The sequence below is a fragment of the Mastigoproctus giganteus genome, chromosome 13 (assembly GCF_048544385.1).
Source record: "Mastigoproctus giganteus isolate SK-2022 chromosome 13, ASM4854438v1, whole genome shotgun sequence".
Classification (NCBI taxonomy): Eukaryota; Metazoa; Arthropoda; class Arachnida; order Uropygi; family Thelyphonidae; genus Mastigoproctus; species Mastigoproctus giganteus.
The window spans coordinates 108,441,399-108,459,992 of NC_143587.1; the positions used below are offsets into that span (position 1 = coordinate 108,441,399).

Sequence of the window (18,594 nt, forward strand, 5' to 3'; positions counted from 1 at the left end):
TGGAAGAAAAGTAACGCCGAGAGCAAAAGAGAAAACCAAGTTTTTTAGATGCAGAGGAAGCAATATTTGTAATGTGCTGTGCCAAGAGAGATTAGAAGCCAGGGTAATCCCCAAAAGAGATATAATTTTTCCAAGAAATCGGAGTGTCACCAAAGATAAGCATAGGAGCAGAAGAATCCTTTTCGCCAGATATAAGACAAGACTGAGTTTTAGAAGGGTTGAAATCAACTAAGTTGTCTTTGCCTCACTGGAGAAATATCTGGAGATTGGCATTTAAGGAATTTGTAGCGGATATACGAGAAGTTGAAGCTGATTGAGCAGGGCAAGGTTTCTCAAAATGGAAAGGGGAATGCAATGTGCCATCATCGGCAAAACTGTGGATAGGATTTTCAGTCAATGGAAGAAGGTCATTAATATACAAGAAGAAAAGAGTGGGGGAAAATAACTGAACCTTGTAGGACACCAGCATTAGTGGAGAAGTTAGAAGACAGAGAGCCATCTACCATCACCCTCAGTGAACTTTATGCCAAACACGATCGAAAGCCTTTGAGATGTCAAGTGCAACTACTTGTGTTTCACCAAACGTTTCCATTGAATTTGTCCATAAATGGGTAACATAAGCCCGAATATCATCAGTGGATCGATACTAACAGAATCCATACTGGCGATCGTGATCAGATAGAAGGTTTCTAGGTAGTTTAAGAGTTGGCGATTAATTGATTTCTCCATTACTTTAGAAAGAGTAGAAGTAATTGCAATCGGACAATAATTGGATGGGAGGGATTTGTCACTCTTTTTAGGAACTGGATATGAGCAAATTTCCAAGCAGAAGGAAAAACACCATTGGAATAAGAAAGTGAAAAAAGGCGGCAAAGAGCAGGAGTTAGTTCAGGAACACAGGTTCTGAGAACAAGTGGAGAAATACCATCATTACATACCTGGGAAAAGGGGAAATAAAGTTGCTTTCACTGCACACTGCCAATTAGAACAGGCTATCAAAAATCCCCCCCCCCTTCAGGCATTGGGCAAATTTTTGAAAGATAAATTATAATTTTGCAGATGTAAGCTTTTTTTTTTATTAAAAGGTACACCTAACTTGATAATGCATTTGTTAGAAAAAATACTTATTCTTTATTAATTGAATGCCAAACAAAAAAAGAAACAAATTTAATTTTACTCTTCTAAATTGCTGCTTGCTCTGAAACTTAACCCTGAAAAGCAAGAAAAAATTAAATGGTAAGCAATAAAATGCATAGTTTCCATTCAGTTGCTCATTCAATATTGCAATATATCAATACACACCACTGATCCTGCAGAAATTCAAGAAATCATCAGGCCATTCAATTTAGAAACCAAGCAGTGTATGGGAGGGGAGGCTCTGGATTACTGAAATATGTGCAAAGACACTTTATCCAATCCTGGACATGGCTTCATTAATTGAGACCCTCTTCATTTCTTCAATCATTGGGAGGTCCTTCTTTTGGAATCTCATCATTTTGTCAAAATAAGTTTATTATCAGGAAGTTATCACAGAAAATTTAGATAAGCTAGTATCATTTATTTATTTTTATTTTTTTTTTGGTAAAGTGCCTTTTTTTTGAAATTCCTTGTATGCAGTTGCTGTTTGTTATGTTACCCCTATTATTTACAACAAACAGCAGTTGCTGTTTGTTGTAAATGATAGGGGTAACTTTTCCATTAATTACAAGTAATTGGGTTCTCTGCCATACTTTTTTTTTTATCATAAAAGTCTTTAAATAACCAAGTAATAATTACCTCAGCAAAAGGTATTTTTCAATTAAAGTTTTATCTTATTTTGTTTCCATAAGATTTTCATGATTTTTTATAAGAGTTAAATCATGTTTTAAGTATTGTAGTATACAGTGTCTGAAAGTAAATTGCCTGAACCGCGAAAGACATCTTAAGGCTGTTGTTGTTTTTGTTGAACCTAGCATTAATGAATACTGGGTTTTTGCAATCATTTCTAGTGTGATCACAGCTGTTTGAAGTATAGTTCTACCAGTATATAGGGTATTTCATAATGTGGGCTATACTTTCAGAATCGATTTAGGACTAGTAAACAATGAAAAAAGTTTATCTTTATTTCTGAGTTACAGCCCATTCGTGTTCCAAAAATTACCGACTAAAAATGTTTGTTAGTCTCTAGATAGACAAACAACATTACAACAGCATAGGTAAATAAGTATAAAAGTTAATTGCTATTCTGGTGTGCATAGTCTGAATTTATTTTGAAATGGTATTTTACTTGTCGTAATCATAACTTCTTGGTGCCCCCATAGCCAGGTGGGAAGGAGCAGCAGTGCGTAGCACACGCTTCTTGATTAGACCGGGGTTTGAGCCTGTCACCACCAAATACGGAGGATGCGGGAAGGTCAGGGAATGGCTACTGCATATTCCCGGAGCAATATGGTCTTAGTTGCTAATGCTCCTAAAAACCAAAACAAACAAACAAACATAACTTCTTATTGTAAAATCAGCTAATAATGCAATTCAGTGAAGGTGAGGGGGGTGGTGACTTAAGTTGTAATGCTATAAAGTGATACTGTTTGAAGTGAGAATGGAGGCTTGGTAAAAAAAAAAAAAAAAAAAAAAGGTAACGTGCAGCCATTATCAACCCACTGCAGGATGGAAGCCTCCTCAACAATTCATGCTGAGGGAAATGGACCATAATCTGCCACGCTGGTCCAGTGCGGGTTGGCAGATCGACCGTATTCAGCAGTCAGGGGGCTTGAACCCCGGTCTACTCAAGGAGCGTGTGCTACTGCACTCCCACTCCTGACCACTCGGCTACGGAGGCCATGATGGCTTATCGAAACCAAAAAATTACAGATATGCATCTCTTGTATGAATTTGCTTAGTGTAACACAGCCATAGCAACATGTACATGTGGAAAAGTTTCTGAACCATTGTCTGCCTGATAGAACCTTTCAGAGAATAGATGAGTGTCACGAAGATACAGAATTTCTTAATAAGTGAGTTTCAGATCGTAATAGACTAATCAGCAAAAGAACTGTTAGGTTTGACACACAGACCCTGAATTGACTGGAGGAATATCCTGGTGAGTACCTGAAAGATGGCGCATTATAGCCTTAGTTGCTAATGCACCAATAAAACCCAACAACCAACCAACCACCACCTGAAAGATGGCAGTAGCAGAGTTGCATAGGACATGCAACTATATGGAGAAATGCTATGGAAACAGCAGCTTTATCTATGTCACATTCCAAAACTAAAATGCTTTACTGAGCCTGATTTTTCACCATGAGTAGCTTTTAGTGACAGATCCTCTTTTTCTGCCCTCTGTATTGTTTTCTTTTGAGGCTCATTTCACAAGAATTGGCATGGTCAATTTACTGAAGATGCTTTTTGACCACAGGAAGGCTGCTGGTTCTGGCAGCAGTGTGCTTCAATCCTCTTTTTCTACCCTCTGTGTTATTTTCTTATGAGTGGGGTTTCGCAAGAAATCACATCACATAATCAATTTTTACAACACCCATGATTGGACAAAGGAGAGAATCTGCATACCACATCTGGTCAAGGCACCAGCAACAATTTAGTAGTGGCAAATGATGCAAGAAAAAAAGTAGGGGGGGGACCTTTCCATTTCATCTATCCATCCCTTCCAACAGTTTATCTAGTTTCTTTAATTTATTCAAGTTATCCACTTCCACAACATCAGACAGAAATTTGTTCTAGCAATCAACCACCCATTGGTAGAAGCAAACTGCTACATACCTGTTCTGTAACCATCCTTCCTCAATTTGAATTTATCCCCCCCATGTGTGTAGTCCTCTGATGAAGAATTCCATCAGCATTGACTTGCTTGGTCCATTCAAACCTTTAAACATCTCAGTCAGATTGCCTTGCATTGGCCTAGCCTATGCAAGGCAATCTGATTAGGCGCCTCCGTAGCCAGGTGGGAAGGAGCAGCAGTGCATAGCACACACTTCTTGATTAGACTGGGGTTCGAGCCCATCACCACCAAATACGGAGGATGCGGAAAGGTCAGGGAATGACCACCGCATATCCCGGAGCAATATGGCTTTAGTTGCTAATGCTCCTAAAAACCAAATAACAAACAACAAGCAATCTGATTAATGTATGGGCAGGAATTACTGCCAATCTTTATTTCCCAGAAACATTATAGTGATTCGCAAGTGTGATACAAGGTAGTTGATTTTTTTTTTTTTTTCATTCAGAGAATCCAGTTGCAGTTTTTTTGAAGGAATGTGCTACGCACTGCTGCTCCTGCCCACCTCCGTAGCCAGGTGGGCAGGAGCAGCAGTGCGTAGCACATGCTTCTTGATTAGACCGGGATTCGAGCCCGTGACCACCAAATATGGAGGATGTGGAAAGGTCAGGGAATGACCACCGCATATCCCCGGAGCAATATGACCTTAGTTGCTAATGCTTCTGAAAAAAAAAAAAAAAACAAATAATAATAACTCTGTGTTATTTTAGTTGAGTAGACACAGACTATTTAGTTGAGCATTTTCTGACAGATGGATAGGCCAGGAAGCCCTCTTTCCATGACCTGCTTACTCCCCAGGTTTGTACCATGTGGAGCTATCTGAAATCCACCATTTATGTGCAGCACCCATTGACAACATTGAAATGCTATGCAACATGTAGAACAAGGGATGCCAGCAAATCAGAACAACTGGAATTTTTGAATGAATCTATTACAATGTGTTATAGAATCTTGTGAATGGATTCACAACACCTTGCAGTCCAATCTTAAATTTTCAAGTGCAAGGCACTTCCTTTTGAACACTTACTTTAAAGGTAAAGTGATTAAATTTCTGAACCACAAAATATGCTATAACTTATATGCAGTAGAACCCAGATAAGAAATTCCAGCATAAGAAGTTTTCCCTTGTACTAGGTTTGGTTTCTTAAGCCCCAATTTCAACTCTGTGTGTTGTAATGTGTTATTTTCCTGCATAAAAAGTTTGTGATAAAGAATACACACTGTATTATTATAATGATGTTTTCCCACTTAATACATTTTTAAATATAGAAATTATTTATTTTTAATATTAAACAATATAAACATTTGGTAATTGAACAAGTTAGTGCCAAGCATCATTTTAGTTCTTAGTAAACCACTGAAATAGGTGAAATGGCATCGTTTTTGATATATCTCATATTGTGAATGCCTCGATATTGCACTACCTCCAATAAGCAACACTTCGCCAATGGAGAAGACTAATGTTACTTATTCTCGGCACATACCACCACCACCACCACCACCACCACCACCCAGGGGTGGTGGTGGTATAGTACTTAAAATTGATCTTTAACTTATGTATGTGTATCTTTTCATTTTTATTTGTGTAGTTAATATGTCATACCCTTAGGTCATTTTCCCTTCTAAGAAGTTTTCCCACATAAGAAGTTCTAAACCTCCAGCCCCTTGAAAAACTTCTTATCAGGGTTCTACTGTATGTTGTAACAAAATATGTTTGAAATAAAGTGATTTTGGGAATATATTTATGTAAACTTTTTTTTTTCATTGTTTCCAGGTTGTGAATTGATCCTAAAAGTATGGCCCACATATTAAGAAACACCCTGTATATATAAAATCTATTCATTATAATATGAATTTTACTCTTGTATTATTTTTGTATTACTTATATTATTTTTGAGGTATAGCTGAGCATAAACTTGTTTATTTTGTGACGAGATTATTATTTATTTTTATTCATTTATTTTTTTTTTGAACTATCGTGATACTGAATATAGTGAAGTAATTGCCTTTTATTATTATTATTTTGGATTGATTGATTAATACTATTTGAAACAGAAGTGACACATAGCAGACCTATGTAATCGGCATTATGCAGGGAGGAAGTTGAGCCTTTTCTTTTAATTTATATTGTAGCTTTGTGCTTTTGGTTATGGTTGTAAAAGATTAAAATCTCATAACAGGACTCATTACTTTAGTTGGTGAATGGATTAGAATCTTTCAGTTCAGATTTGTTACTATACTTACCTTTCCTCAAGGAATATACTTAAGCATTAACCTTGTATAACATTCCATAAATCTTAAATTTATAATAATAATATAGTGTAATTAGTTATTACCTTTTTTTTTTCTATTAGTCGATCCATCTAATTATATCTGTTTCTGTGGCTTGAGGACTTATGGAGAAATAAATGATAAACTTGTAAGTGTTTTATTAATATATTAATTGGTTTTGTAGCAATATCTTGGTTTTGTAATATTATTATTTGCACCCATTGTGATAACAGGTAAATATTAACTTAAATACTGTATTAGTTGCGTGTAATACAACGAAATGCATCTTTTATCCCCTCTAATAATTCATCTATTCCTTCCTTAAATTTATTCAGTAAATTGATCTACTCACTTCCAAAACATCAGATGAAAGCTTATTCCAACCATCAATTACTCTATGGCTGAAAACAATTTTTCACACATCTGTCCTGCAACTATTCTTTTTCAGTTTGCATTTATGTTCCTTGATGTGCATCATCTGAGAAAGAGTAAGAATGTTATCAGCATCAGCTTTTCTCAATCCACTTAAAGCCTTAAACATTTAAATCAGGTCTCCTCACAGGTTAGCCAGGGAGCACAAAAAGGTATCTAAAAGAAAAATTTAATTTCTGCAATTTGCAGAACAGACATCTTTCTCAAACAGGGTACTCTTTAATGTTCCTGGCTACCTTGTTGCTCCTCTCTGCACCAATTACAACAGATTCATATCATTTCCTGAAGTGAGGCTTTCATTCCTGTATGCAGTACTCAAGGTACAATCTAACCATTGCCTTATACAAATAATCACCTCCTCATCCTGGCTGGCAGAATTTCTCTGTGTCATTGACAAACAACCTGTCCAAACAACCAGTTTTCACTGTTCACAAAACTTCATGTTAAATTGTACTGTTACACCTAGATCTTTAGTTCCACACTACCTCAAGTATGGTACAATCCAGTTGGTATGGCCTTCTGGGATTACTGCTACCCATAGCCATTAATGTTGAATGTATCAATGTTAAACTTCAATTTCCATTTCTCAGTCCACCTGGCTAATTTCTCTAGATCTCACTGCACTAGTATACCCTGTTTCCTTATCATTAACCGCCCTACCAGCCTTGGTATCATCAACAAATGTCGGCATTATACTTGATGGTTTCATCAAAATTGTTAATAAATATTGAAAACAATAAGATGCCCAGCACTGAATTTTAAGGGATTTCGATGATTTTTAATAACCCTCTGGCTTCTGCCACGTAACTGTCCCTTTATGCACTTCATTAACTTCCCCTAATGGTGGGTTGCTACATTTTGTACGGCAGTCTGTCATGTGAAATATCAAAAGGTTTACTGAAATCAAATTGCATAACTTCAAAATTACTTTTTCACAATCAGTTTCTTCGTTGCTCCATCATAATAGCTCTCATTGGTCAGACAAGATCTCTCTCCCTTAACAGATCTGTTCTATGATTGCAATATATCTGCATTTCTATTAAGATGATCATGCATTGCATGTTTTAACATTGACTCCATTATTTTATCTGGAATAGAAATCAAACTTACGGGTCTGCAGTTGCTCACTTCATCCTTTGATTCATCTCTGTGAGTAACAAAACATATACAGTGGATTCCGGTTAATCGGGGCAGCTGTTTAGTATTAGTAATGGCCACATGGTGCAAGAAAGCCTATGCTTATGCTGCACCAGCCAAAAAAAAAACCCGAATAAAACAATGATTAAAAAAAAAAAATTGTTTCCGATTGTTGTGCTGTAATTTTTGCCGAACTGTGGTGTTAAAGTTAAAATTATAGATTTTACTTCTTTACCTGGTGAAACACCCAAACTACAAAGTATTATGTTGAAGAAAATAATAGATAAATTCTCCTTACAAAACAAAATCGTTGCTCTGTGTGCTGATAATACCAACACAGATTTTGGAGGTTGTAAAACAGTTGGTAAAAATAATGTACGGAAAAAAATTGAAAATCAGTTGGAGCGAGAGGTTATTGGTTGTGGTACACATTTTTCACAGTTGTCTCCAGTGTTTTGTCGACTGTCTACAAATTGATATTCATTGTTTTGCAGTTAAAATATACGAATACTTTTTTACATACGAAGTCAGAGTCAAAGAACTTAACTTTTGTGAATTTGCTGGAGACAATTATGAAAAAATATTGGAACTGGAAATACAAGGTTTTTGTCCATAGGCTCATTAATTGACAGAATGTTAATCATGTTTGATGGACTTCATTCATATTTTCTTTCTCAAGAGAAATGTCCTGTTATGTTGAAAAAATTATTTCAACTAAAAGCATTTGCAAGAGATCAAGGTTCAACATTCCAAACATATATTAGAAAAAGATATTTCAGCTTGGAAAATTCTGAAAAATTTCAATGGGTATTACTGAGAAAGGTACCTGAATGGAAAGAAATGCCGGACAATTTTGAAGAGCTTGTTACATGAACAAGAGCAGACGAAACTCACATATTTGATCAGTGGGCATTTATAAAAGCAATTGTTGTCAGGCAGTTGGACACATGGAATGAAGAAAATATTTCTGTATCTGATGGATGGATCCAAATATTTTCTGAAATGCATGAAAAATGTCTAGCTTTCCAGGATTTTAGTAATGTGAAATTTTTTCTTTCCCTACCTGGAAGTACAGCTTCTGTGGAGAGAATATTTTCCATAATGAATAGCATGTGGTCGAAGGAGAAATTCTGATTAAGTGTTGAAATCTTGAAAGCCATGTTAAGCGAAATCTTGAAAGCCATAAAGCAAAATTGTAATATGGAGTGTGATAATTTTTATGACAAGATCTTAAAAGATCAAAATTTGTTACACGAAATACATTCATCCGAAAAATATTCTTGGTGTGAACTTGATGTACAGTTGCCCTAAAAACATTTTGTTGAATATTTTTTTTTGCTCTTTCCGAACAACATTTCTTCTCCCTGTTCCGTTTTGGCCTCAAGGAATTATGGTCATCCATGAGTCATAGAGGTAGGAGTGACATTAACCAACATCTACGTAGCCAGAAAAATAAGGGTGCTGTGCTGAGGGAAAAAAACTTTGAATTCAAAGCGTCAGCTCGTTCATAGTCCCATTTTCATCGTTCCCATCCCGTTTTGGCCTCAAGGAATTATGGTCAGCCTACCTATTATGTTAGGTTTAAACATAACAGAAGGCTGGAGAAGCAATGTATTAAAAGAGGAGATTGAGCACTTGGTGGAAATAGGCTGTCCTTTTCATCTTATTAATTTTTGTGCTGAAAAGAGGTCAGTATGCTTTTCTGTAATAGATGAATATTTGATGGAAATTTACCACTATCTAGAGAGAAGTGCTAAAAGGAAAAATAATGTAAACACTTTAAATTAATACATGTTACTGACAAAGATTTTGAAGCATGTGTGTAGAATGTGGTGCATTGAATTTGTTATGCCAGCTGCTTTTTTTTTTTTTCTCCCCTTCTTCCAACTTCATTTGGGAAGAAAATTAAACAAACTGGACAGAATTAGGATGACTCTGACTTAAGTACTTCTGCTGCCAATGTCATGGACAGTCTAAAACACAATGAGAAGATTATGTAAATTTATTCAATTAGAAGTACTTTATTATAGCATGTGACTACATGGTGCACAACTTCCCACTGCAAATTGTTTTTCTGAGTGCCAGTGTAGTGCAAATTTTAACTGGCAGTGTGTCATTTTCAAATTTGAAATTTTTTGTGGAGTTTCCAGTATTTCTCTTTGTCATTGAACATAAAGGAATAGATATTTGGCAGTATCAATTCTGTCAGTTTCAGTCTAAGAATGTACCAGAAGCCATTATGAAATAAGCAAGAAATTATATAAAATGGACTGTGGTTGGGGAATTAAAATGCAAGAGGAAACTTGAAATAATGTGTAACTTATTGCGAACTCAGATAATGTAATTGTTTGCATAATGTTATCACTTTTATGAAGTCATTCTCCCGATCAGACTCATGTAAAAAAAGCAAGTCGCATCTGTTGTTTTATTGTAATCAGTGCTTCAGTTTGTGTTGTCACTTTTTTGCTTTATTGCAGTTTATGCATGTGTGGTGGAAGTGATTATGTAAACTGATTTTTTTTCTTGAATCCCAACTCGTCTGGCTAGTTAGTGATTTTACTTTGTTTGGTTGTTGAGTGTTGTTGCTCTATGAAAGAAAATACTGTATCTATTCCAACCAATCTGACATTTTACAGTAGAGCATTAACTCTTTTCAATTTGGGGCAAATCTTAAAAAACAGAAACCAATCGAGAAAATAGCCAGGGTTTACTTCGCTTAATTGGGACAGCATGCTGTTTAATTGGGGCAGGAGACCGCAGCACTGGAGATTACCCTACGATTGTCTCTGATGGTACCACGTGGTTCGGTCGAAATTCTGGAAGTCACAACCATAAAACAATAAAAACAATTAGCAGTCACCTGTTTATTCGGCTTTTCTGTTAGGGAAATCTATCATAAACAGACAGTAAACTTGATCTTATTGAATTTGCGATAATACCGACACCTGGAATTCTGTGGGTTATTATGGTGAAATGTGTTTATACTTCCATGAAATCTTCAATCATATAAAAAATTAATTTTCAGATCTTCTCTTCATTCCTATTTTTAAAGCTTTGTAACTTGTTTCTCCGTTCTCACTTGCGCGTACCATGTTACTTGCAATTGGTGTGTGCCGTTTTCTTTGTTATTGATTGCTTACCTTTTTACCGTTTTAAATTTTAACCCCCCCCCCCCACCACCACCCACAAATGTCAGTGAACAGAAATGTCAACTAGTTCGTATACACATATTACAGTGCTTATTAATTATTCCGATTATCATGTATATTCTTCCAATTTTCACGTATCATTTAATTTTTTAATTGGTAAGGTAATAAAGGGTAAACTTCTGCTTAATATATCTTTCCTTTTATAGCCTGTGGATAATATTCCTCCTATTTTCACTAATTAGAATCGCTATCTAATAGAATTAAAATTCAATTCACAAACGTGATCACAATGACCGGCGCTTACTGCACATCGTATAGTGAACGGTACTTTACTATATTGAGTTCGTCGTAACGTGATTTGATTGTACAGTGAACCAATTGTAAAGGGGAGGGTACATTGTATTTTTAACTATTTACATGAAACTTCGGATAATTGGGGCAGCCGCTTAATTGGGCCAAAATGCACTAGTACCGAGGTGCCTCAAATAACCGGAATGGACTGTATATATGTCTCTCCATGGATGATTCCAGGATTTTCTAAAGGGAGAGGCTGAAGCAGCATCATTTAGCTTTAATCATCATGTAGCAGTAAAAAAATTCACATTGTTTATATATATATATATATATATATATATAAATAATAATAATTATGAATAATAAAATTAAAATTAAGTAGAGAAAATGGATTTGAATTTGAATAGCGATAAAATGAATTATCGATAATATGAATTATGGATCAGGGACACTGCAAGAGCAAAGGTACCCTACAACCATAATGTATATATAAAATTATTTTTAAAGTTATGTGTAGAATGTAGTAGGTATAAATCTATAATATAACTAATGCTAATAATGAAAAAACCGTGTACCCTGGGAGCGATATATGTTGATTAAAGGGGGAAGAACGGAAAAGAAAAAATGTAACGTTATAAACAAAGTGCGAATTTTGAAAAAATGTAAATTTTGAAAAGAACGACCAAGGTAGAAATAGCAGATTTTTGAAAAGAACGACCAAGGTGGAAATAGCATTGCAGTATCTTTCATAATTTCTGTGTCTTCTTCAGAGGTCATCCACCCAAATTATGAAAAAGAACAGCAATACTCTTACTTCTGTTTCTGACATGTTCTGTATGTCAAAAAACACGTGTACGAAGACACGTGGTAAAAACTAAAATAATTTAGAATATAAATTTTGAATAAAATACAAGTTAAGCAAAAATATTATGCCAAAAGTATAACATGCAGAACATGGATGACCTTACAGAAGTAAGTGGCATGCCAAAAAGGTGAAGACAAAGGAAGGTAGTGTCCGAATGACAAGAACTTACCGCTACTGGACAGGTTGACAGAAAAGACAGCGCCGGAGGCTAACCCGTGTATATATGCGAAGAAACGCTAGCGGCTCCTAGCGTTAGACGAATTTTGGTGTCTGTATATTATGTAATTTACGTAAGCGGTGTAGCTACACTAGGTTAAAGTTAAGTATATGATGCTCAAACCCCGGGATAGCAAAGAAATAATAACTTACAAAGTAGCAGTAGAAGCTAGCTAAACTTTGTTAAGGCGAAAAAATATCGATTGGGTATAGTAAGAAAAATAGTACTCTGATATTGCTTTCGTTACACTAATGGCTCACAGAGCATAAAATGTAGAATTTAGTAAAGCAAAAAGATGATTAAATTAGTGATATGTAGTTGGGCTAGGGTAGTTCGGGGTTGCAAACCCGTTCCTATAGTTAAGACCCTGAACGAATGTCCGAGAGTAGGTGCATCATGTACTTAAGTCAGTTGTGTTAAAAGTGTAACATATATATATAAGTTACAATTAACAATTAAATAAATAAATAAATCAAGATATAATTAAAATTAATTACAAGGTAATTACAATGTAATACACTATGTCTGGCCAATCGGTGGGTACAAGTTTTCCAGACCGTAAGACACCAAAGAGGCCTAGTGTATTGTATTTACACTATATACAAACTTGATGCGTATGGGAATAATTATTAGTTATAAACTAATAATGCTGTTTATATTGATATCTATTAAGTTCTTGTGCCTTAATATGTTAAGGGCTTTATTGATATGATGACGCAGGTATTTAATAGGAAAAAGATTTTTGGTCAGTTTACTGTATAATATTCTGATGTTATCAATAACTGTTGTTTTGTCGCTACATATTGTTGCTATTCCGATGCATTGTGCTAAGATAACATTAGCATGTACCTGTTTGGAAATATTGGAATTCCATTGTGTAAAGTTTACTATGCTAAAGTTGAATGCTTCACGTTTGTTGTACAAATTGATGGAGGCTATACCATTTTTTATATTGATGTCTAGATCCAAAAAATGGGCTGCTGTATCAGAATTGTTAGTTCTTTCTAGTACAAGTTCGTTAGGGTATAGATGTCCATAATCCTGGATGAAATTCGGGCAGTTAATTACTATGAGGTCATCTATATATCTGAATAGTAATAGTTCCTGAGGAAATGAGGTTTCTGACCAGTATAGATATAGGTTGGCTATAATGCATGAGGCTGGGCTGCCCATAGGTGTTCCTTTGGTTTGTTGATATACTGTATTACCATCATATATGAAGTTATTGGAAATACATAAATTAAGTATGTTGTTCCAGTAATAGGTGTTGCAGGAAATAAAATTCTTATGTTTATCATAGATATCTTTGAGTACCAATTTGAGGTTGGTTTGATTGATACTGGTAAATAGGCTATGGAAATCAAAGGTTTGAATATTATTGACTGTATTACTTTGCAAAAATTTTAATACGGGTTGGTTGTTGCCTATGATTTTGCTGTTATGTATCTTTTGCATCAGTGGTTGCAGTAGTAGTTCAAGTGTTTTTCCAGATTTGTGTACATAACTATTTTTGCATGAGGTTATGAATCTGAAGCCTATTGGTTTTTTATGAAATTTAGGAATGAAGTAGATATAAGGTAAGCTGTAATTGCTTAAGTTGAGCTTTAGTTTTTTGTTGAAGGCCATTAGTTTTTTTGTAATGATATTACATGTACTGGAAATCGGTTTGTAGGTATTGCTTGAGTTAAGTTCATTAGTTAAAGTATATGTATAGAAATATTTGCAAATGAATGCAAAATTATTAGCTGCTTTATCTACCGGTGTGATTACGAAGTTTTTGTGAAATTCTAGCAGTTTTTGTTTTAATGTAGTCAAGTTGTAGTATGCGCCCTGATAATATAAATTTGAACTATGTAATGCATATTTATGTTTGAATAGGGCGAATGTATGGCTAATCCACATATGGTATGCTTCTATAGGCGTGTTATTTTTGTAGGCTAGTTGGAAGCAGTAGTTTAACAGGTCTTGATATAGCTGCTTATTGAAGTTGGATACGTTTATTTTGGTAGGCGGCCTGAATTTGAATCCTTGTGATAGTACATGTCTGAGCATTGGGTCCGTAACTATGTTTAGATTTCCTGTAATGATGTGTCCATAGTCTGGATCGATATATTGCTGCTTGTTGTTTTGTTGACAAATGCAGTTATTGGTGTCTGTAATATGTGATGTTAAACTGGTAGCTATAGATTTGTAGTTGCAAGCTAATAATCCAAAGGGTTTATTATACTTATATCTTACTTTAATATAGCTAGGACTGGTATTTGGAAGTAGATGATTATGCTGATTTACAAGTTTATTGATATTTATAAATTTTGAATAAATAATTAAAATCAAGTTATGCAAAACTATTATGTGTTACTACCTTGGTCGTTGTTTTTTCAAAATTTGCTTTTTGGTACTTTTCATTTTATATCATTACACTTATTTTCTTTTCCTTTCTTCCACCCTTTGTTCAACACATATATCGCTCCCAGGGTACACCGTATTTTCATTAGTAGCATTAGTTAAATTCGATACTTATATGTATAAGTATCGAAGTAGGCACTGGCAGATCAACTCGCCAGACACTGTATTTTGCAAAATTTAAGCCTTTCTTCGTAAGAGCAACCCTTTGTTCCATTCACTAATCTTGTTGCCCTTCTCTGTACTCATTCTAGCAACTCTACATCCTTCCTAAAATGAGGCCTCCAGACCTGTAAGCAGTACTCAGGCCACACCTTGAGTACTGTATGCAGTACTCGAGGTATGGCCTGAACTTTGCCTTATACAAAGGGATAATCACCTTGTCTCTGCTAGCAGAATTACTATATATCATTCACAAAACTCCATGACCTACTCTACCACACAGTTGGTACGTTTATCTTTGGTTACTGCTACCCACATGCAGTACTTTACATTTGTCAGTGTTAAACTTCAGTTGCCACTTCTCAGCCCATCTGCCTAACTTTTCTAGATCCTGTTGCAGTAGCATACTGTCTTTGCTGTCATTAACAACCCTGCCAACCTTTGTATCATCTGCACACTTGGACATTAAGCGTGATATACCTTCAATGTTATCATTGATAAATACACAAAACAACAATGGGCCCAGCATCGAACCCTGGGGAACTCCACTAATAACATTAGCCCATGAAGAGCAGTATCAATTGATAACTACTGTCTGTCTTCTCCCACCTAACTATCTTTTTATCCATTGTAGCAACATGCCCTTAATACCATACTGCTCCAATTTGTACAGTAGTCTTCTGTGTGCCACAGTATCAAAACCTTTCCTGAAATTCAAGTGTATGATATCAAAATTATTTTTTCATCCAGTTCCTTTGTGACCACATTGTAGAATCCAATCAAATTGTTCAGACAAGGCTTCTCCTTAACAAACCCATCCTGTGTCTGAACTATTACTGCAGTCATGTCTAGGTTCTGCAACTTGCAGAACTTAAGGCTCTCTTGGTAAGAGCACCCATTTGTTCCTCTCACCAATCTTGTTGCCCTTCTCTGTACTCATTCTAGCATTAGTTCTTTAACCAGCGACTTCATTATTTTCCCTGGAAGAGAAGTTAAACTAACATATCTATACAGGCAGTTCCCAGGTTTACGAGGTTTCTTTTTTTCCAAGTATCAACTATCAACAAAATCAAAAATATGAACGTTAATTGCGAAAAATGAACGTTAAACATTCGTGAATACTGCATTCCAAACCATGTGCGTAGCTATACAATACAGTGTACCCCACTTAATGATATTAATCAGTTCCAGAGACACCATAATATCGTGAAAATATCGTAATGTGAACCCAATAACACATTGTTTTTTGGTAATTCGTTTCAAGACCTCGGAAGTTGAAATTTTTGCTGAATAACTAAGCTATTTATCTCTCTAAAAGGTCACGAGTGTGGTTTGTAAATTGTATTAGTTACCAATTCAAATCATTAAAATGCACTACACTTTCATTGTTATTATATGTTCCGTTATAAGAATCAATTTTAAACACCTTTGAGATATTTTTCTAAGACACATTTTTTTTATTGTTTTATGGTCGTGACGACCATAAAACAAAAAAAATTGGCACTTTCTGGTTTGTTGGGCTTTTCTGTTAGTGCAATCAGTTCTTCTTCTTCGGTCCTTAAGTGGCGGCTGCAGGAAGCATTTGGCCACGCAACCAGTACGCTGCTGTAGGTGCCGCAGGGTTTCGGACTTGCTCTGTGATATTCTTCCATGCTTTACGATCCATGGCGTCAGTCCTGGCCTGATTAAGGTCGAGACGTCGGCTCTTCGTGTCATTTTCCACTTGCTTGGCCCATGTTTTCCTAGGCGTGGTCCGTTGAATGCTCCATTGGGTAGGTCACTTAGCTTCTGGATTTGGTCGGTGATGGTTGGTTGCTCTTGGCATCTGGTGCGGATGGTATCATTAGTGATGCGGTCGCGAAGTGAGATGCCCAGGATCTGCCGCAGTCATCGCATTTGGAATACCTCAAGTTTGTTTAAATCTAGCTTTGAGACAAATCCATGTTTCTGATCCGTAAAGGAGAATGGGCAGGATCAAAGTCCGGAAGAGTCTGATTTTAGTCTTGAGGAAATGTTGGTCCTCTTCCACAGACATCATTTGAGCGAGGCAAACGCAGTGGCCGCCTGTCCAATTCTGCCGTGGATCTCCACGGTGGATGCAACTTTCTTCTCCTGGACCAGCGACCCAAGGAATTTAAAGTCCTGCATTTGCTCGATCTGGACGCCTTCGAGATAGATGGTGGCTTGCGACCCATCTGTTGTCAGGGCTTTTGTCTTATCAGCATTGATCTTCAACCCGTATGGCCGGGCAATATCATAGAGGATGTCTGTGGCTTCAGCGTCATTTCTGGCAAAGATAGCACTATCATCGGCAAACATCAAGTCAGTCACACAGTGATCCTTGCCATATTGTATGCCCCGTCTGTTGCTGAATAGTTGCCTCATAATGGCATCGACCACGATGTTGAAAAGCAACGGGGAGGCCATGTCCCCTTGGCGGACTCCAGTTTGGATGGTAAATTCCTCAGATAAATTTCTGGATGCTCATCTGGCTGGTTAAACCGTCGTATGCAGTTTGGAGGAGTGTGCTGACTTTTCGAGGTACATGTTCGACCTCTAGCAATTTCCATAAGGCGGGCTGGTGGACACAGTCGAAAGCAGATTTAAAGTCAATAAAAACAATGACGTTCGCTGTCCACACCGGATCCTCTCTTCCATCAGCTGACGGATGGCGAAGATTTGATCACAGCATCCTCGCCCGGGTCTAAATCCCGCTTGTTCTTCGCGACTGGTTTGCTCGCGATGTTTTTGCAACCTTGACTTGAATGATCTTCATAAGGACCTTTCCGATGATGGAAAGGAGACTGATGCCACGATAGTTCTTGCAATCCCGGTTATCACCTTTCTTGTGGATTGGCACGATAATGGCTTTCCTCCATGTTAGCGGAATTTGTTCAGTGCACCAGATGGTTTTGAGGAGTTAGTGTAGTCGACGAAGCAGTACATCTCCCAGGCTTTGATCGCTTCTGTGGTAACTTGGTCCACTCCTGGTTTAGGGATTGTATGGCTGCTTTCACTTCTACTGTAGGCTCGACCTCGACCATGGAGACCTCAGGGGGATCGATTGGTGGTGCGGCTGCTGGTGGTCCCTGAGGTGGGTCGTGATTATACAATGCTTTAAAGAATTCACTCCACCGTTGCAGCCTTTCAGACGGTGATCGCACGAAGGTCCCATCAGCGTTCTTGATGTTGTCACTAGTCAATTTGGTCTTTCCCCTCAGACATCTGAGGGTGCAGTACTCGTGCTTGGATGCCGCCTCTTCAAGATCATCTACCACTTGGTTCCAGTATGCTTCTCTCTCCGCTTTCATCCTCTGTTGGACTTTTCAGTTTAACTGCCAGTACCGTTCGAAGTCGACAGATTTTGCCTGTTTCTGTTTGTCCACGAGGTCGAGGCACTCGTCTGATATCCATGGTTGGGTTTGGCGTCAGGCATGGGGGCTTGGCACATTCCAGGATGGCATCAAAGATCTGCTTTTCTTCATTTATATCCTCGGATGCAGCCATTGTCTCAAAGCGGTTGGATAGGGCGATCTAATATGCCTGTTTGTTGGCAGCATTCATTAGCTGCCTCCAGTCCAGCTTGGCTGACCGAGATGACCTTTTTGCATGTCGTAGTTTGAGCTGCACCTTAGCCCGGATGAAGTAGTGATCAGATCCGCAATCAGATCCCCTCATGGCATGAACGTCCATGAGTGATGAGCGAAATCGGGCGTTGATCAAAATGTAGTCCAGGATTGCTAAGTCCTTGCCAGATGGATTTTGCCATATAAGTTGACGTTTTTGAGTGTGCTGGAAATGGCTGTTTCCGATGATCAGGTTGTTAGATGCAGCAAGGACAGTAGACATAGTCCGTTGTCGTTGATCTTCCCATCACTAAACTTGCCCATTG

At 37.0% G+C, this 18,594-nt stretch overlaps 1 protein-coding gene across 6 annotated transcripts in view; it reads left to right on the forward strand.

Annotated features, from left to right (window-relative positions):
- Positions 1 to 18,594, forward strand: part of LOC150076347 (phospholipase D1-like) — a 496,427-nt gene that overhangs the window by 402,141 nt on the left and 75,692 nt on the right. For all 6 annotated transcript variants that reach the window (XM_090387709.1, XM_090387710.1, XM_090387707.1 and 3 more), the window contains one exon: positions 6,127 to 6,191. In XM_090387709.1, the coding sequence (XP_090243835.1) occupies positions 6,127 to 6,191 (65 nt within the window). The remainder of the gene's footprint in view (positions 1 to 6,126; positions 6,192 to 18,594) is intronic.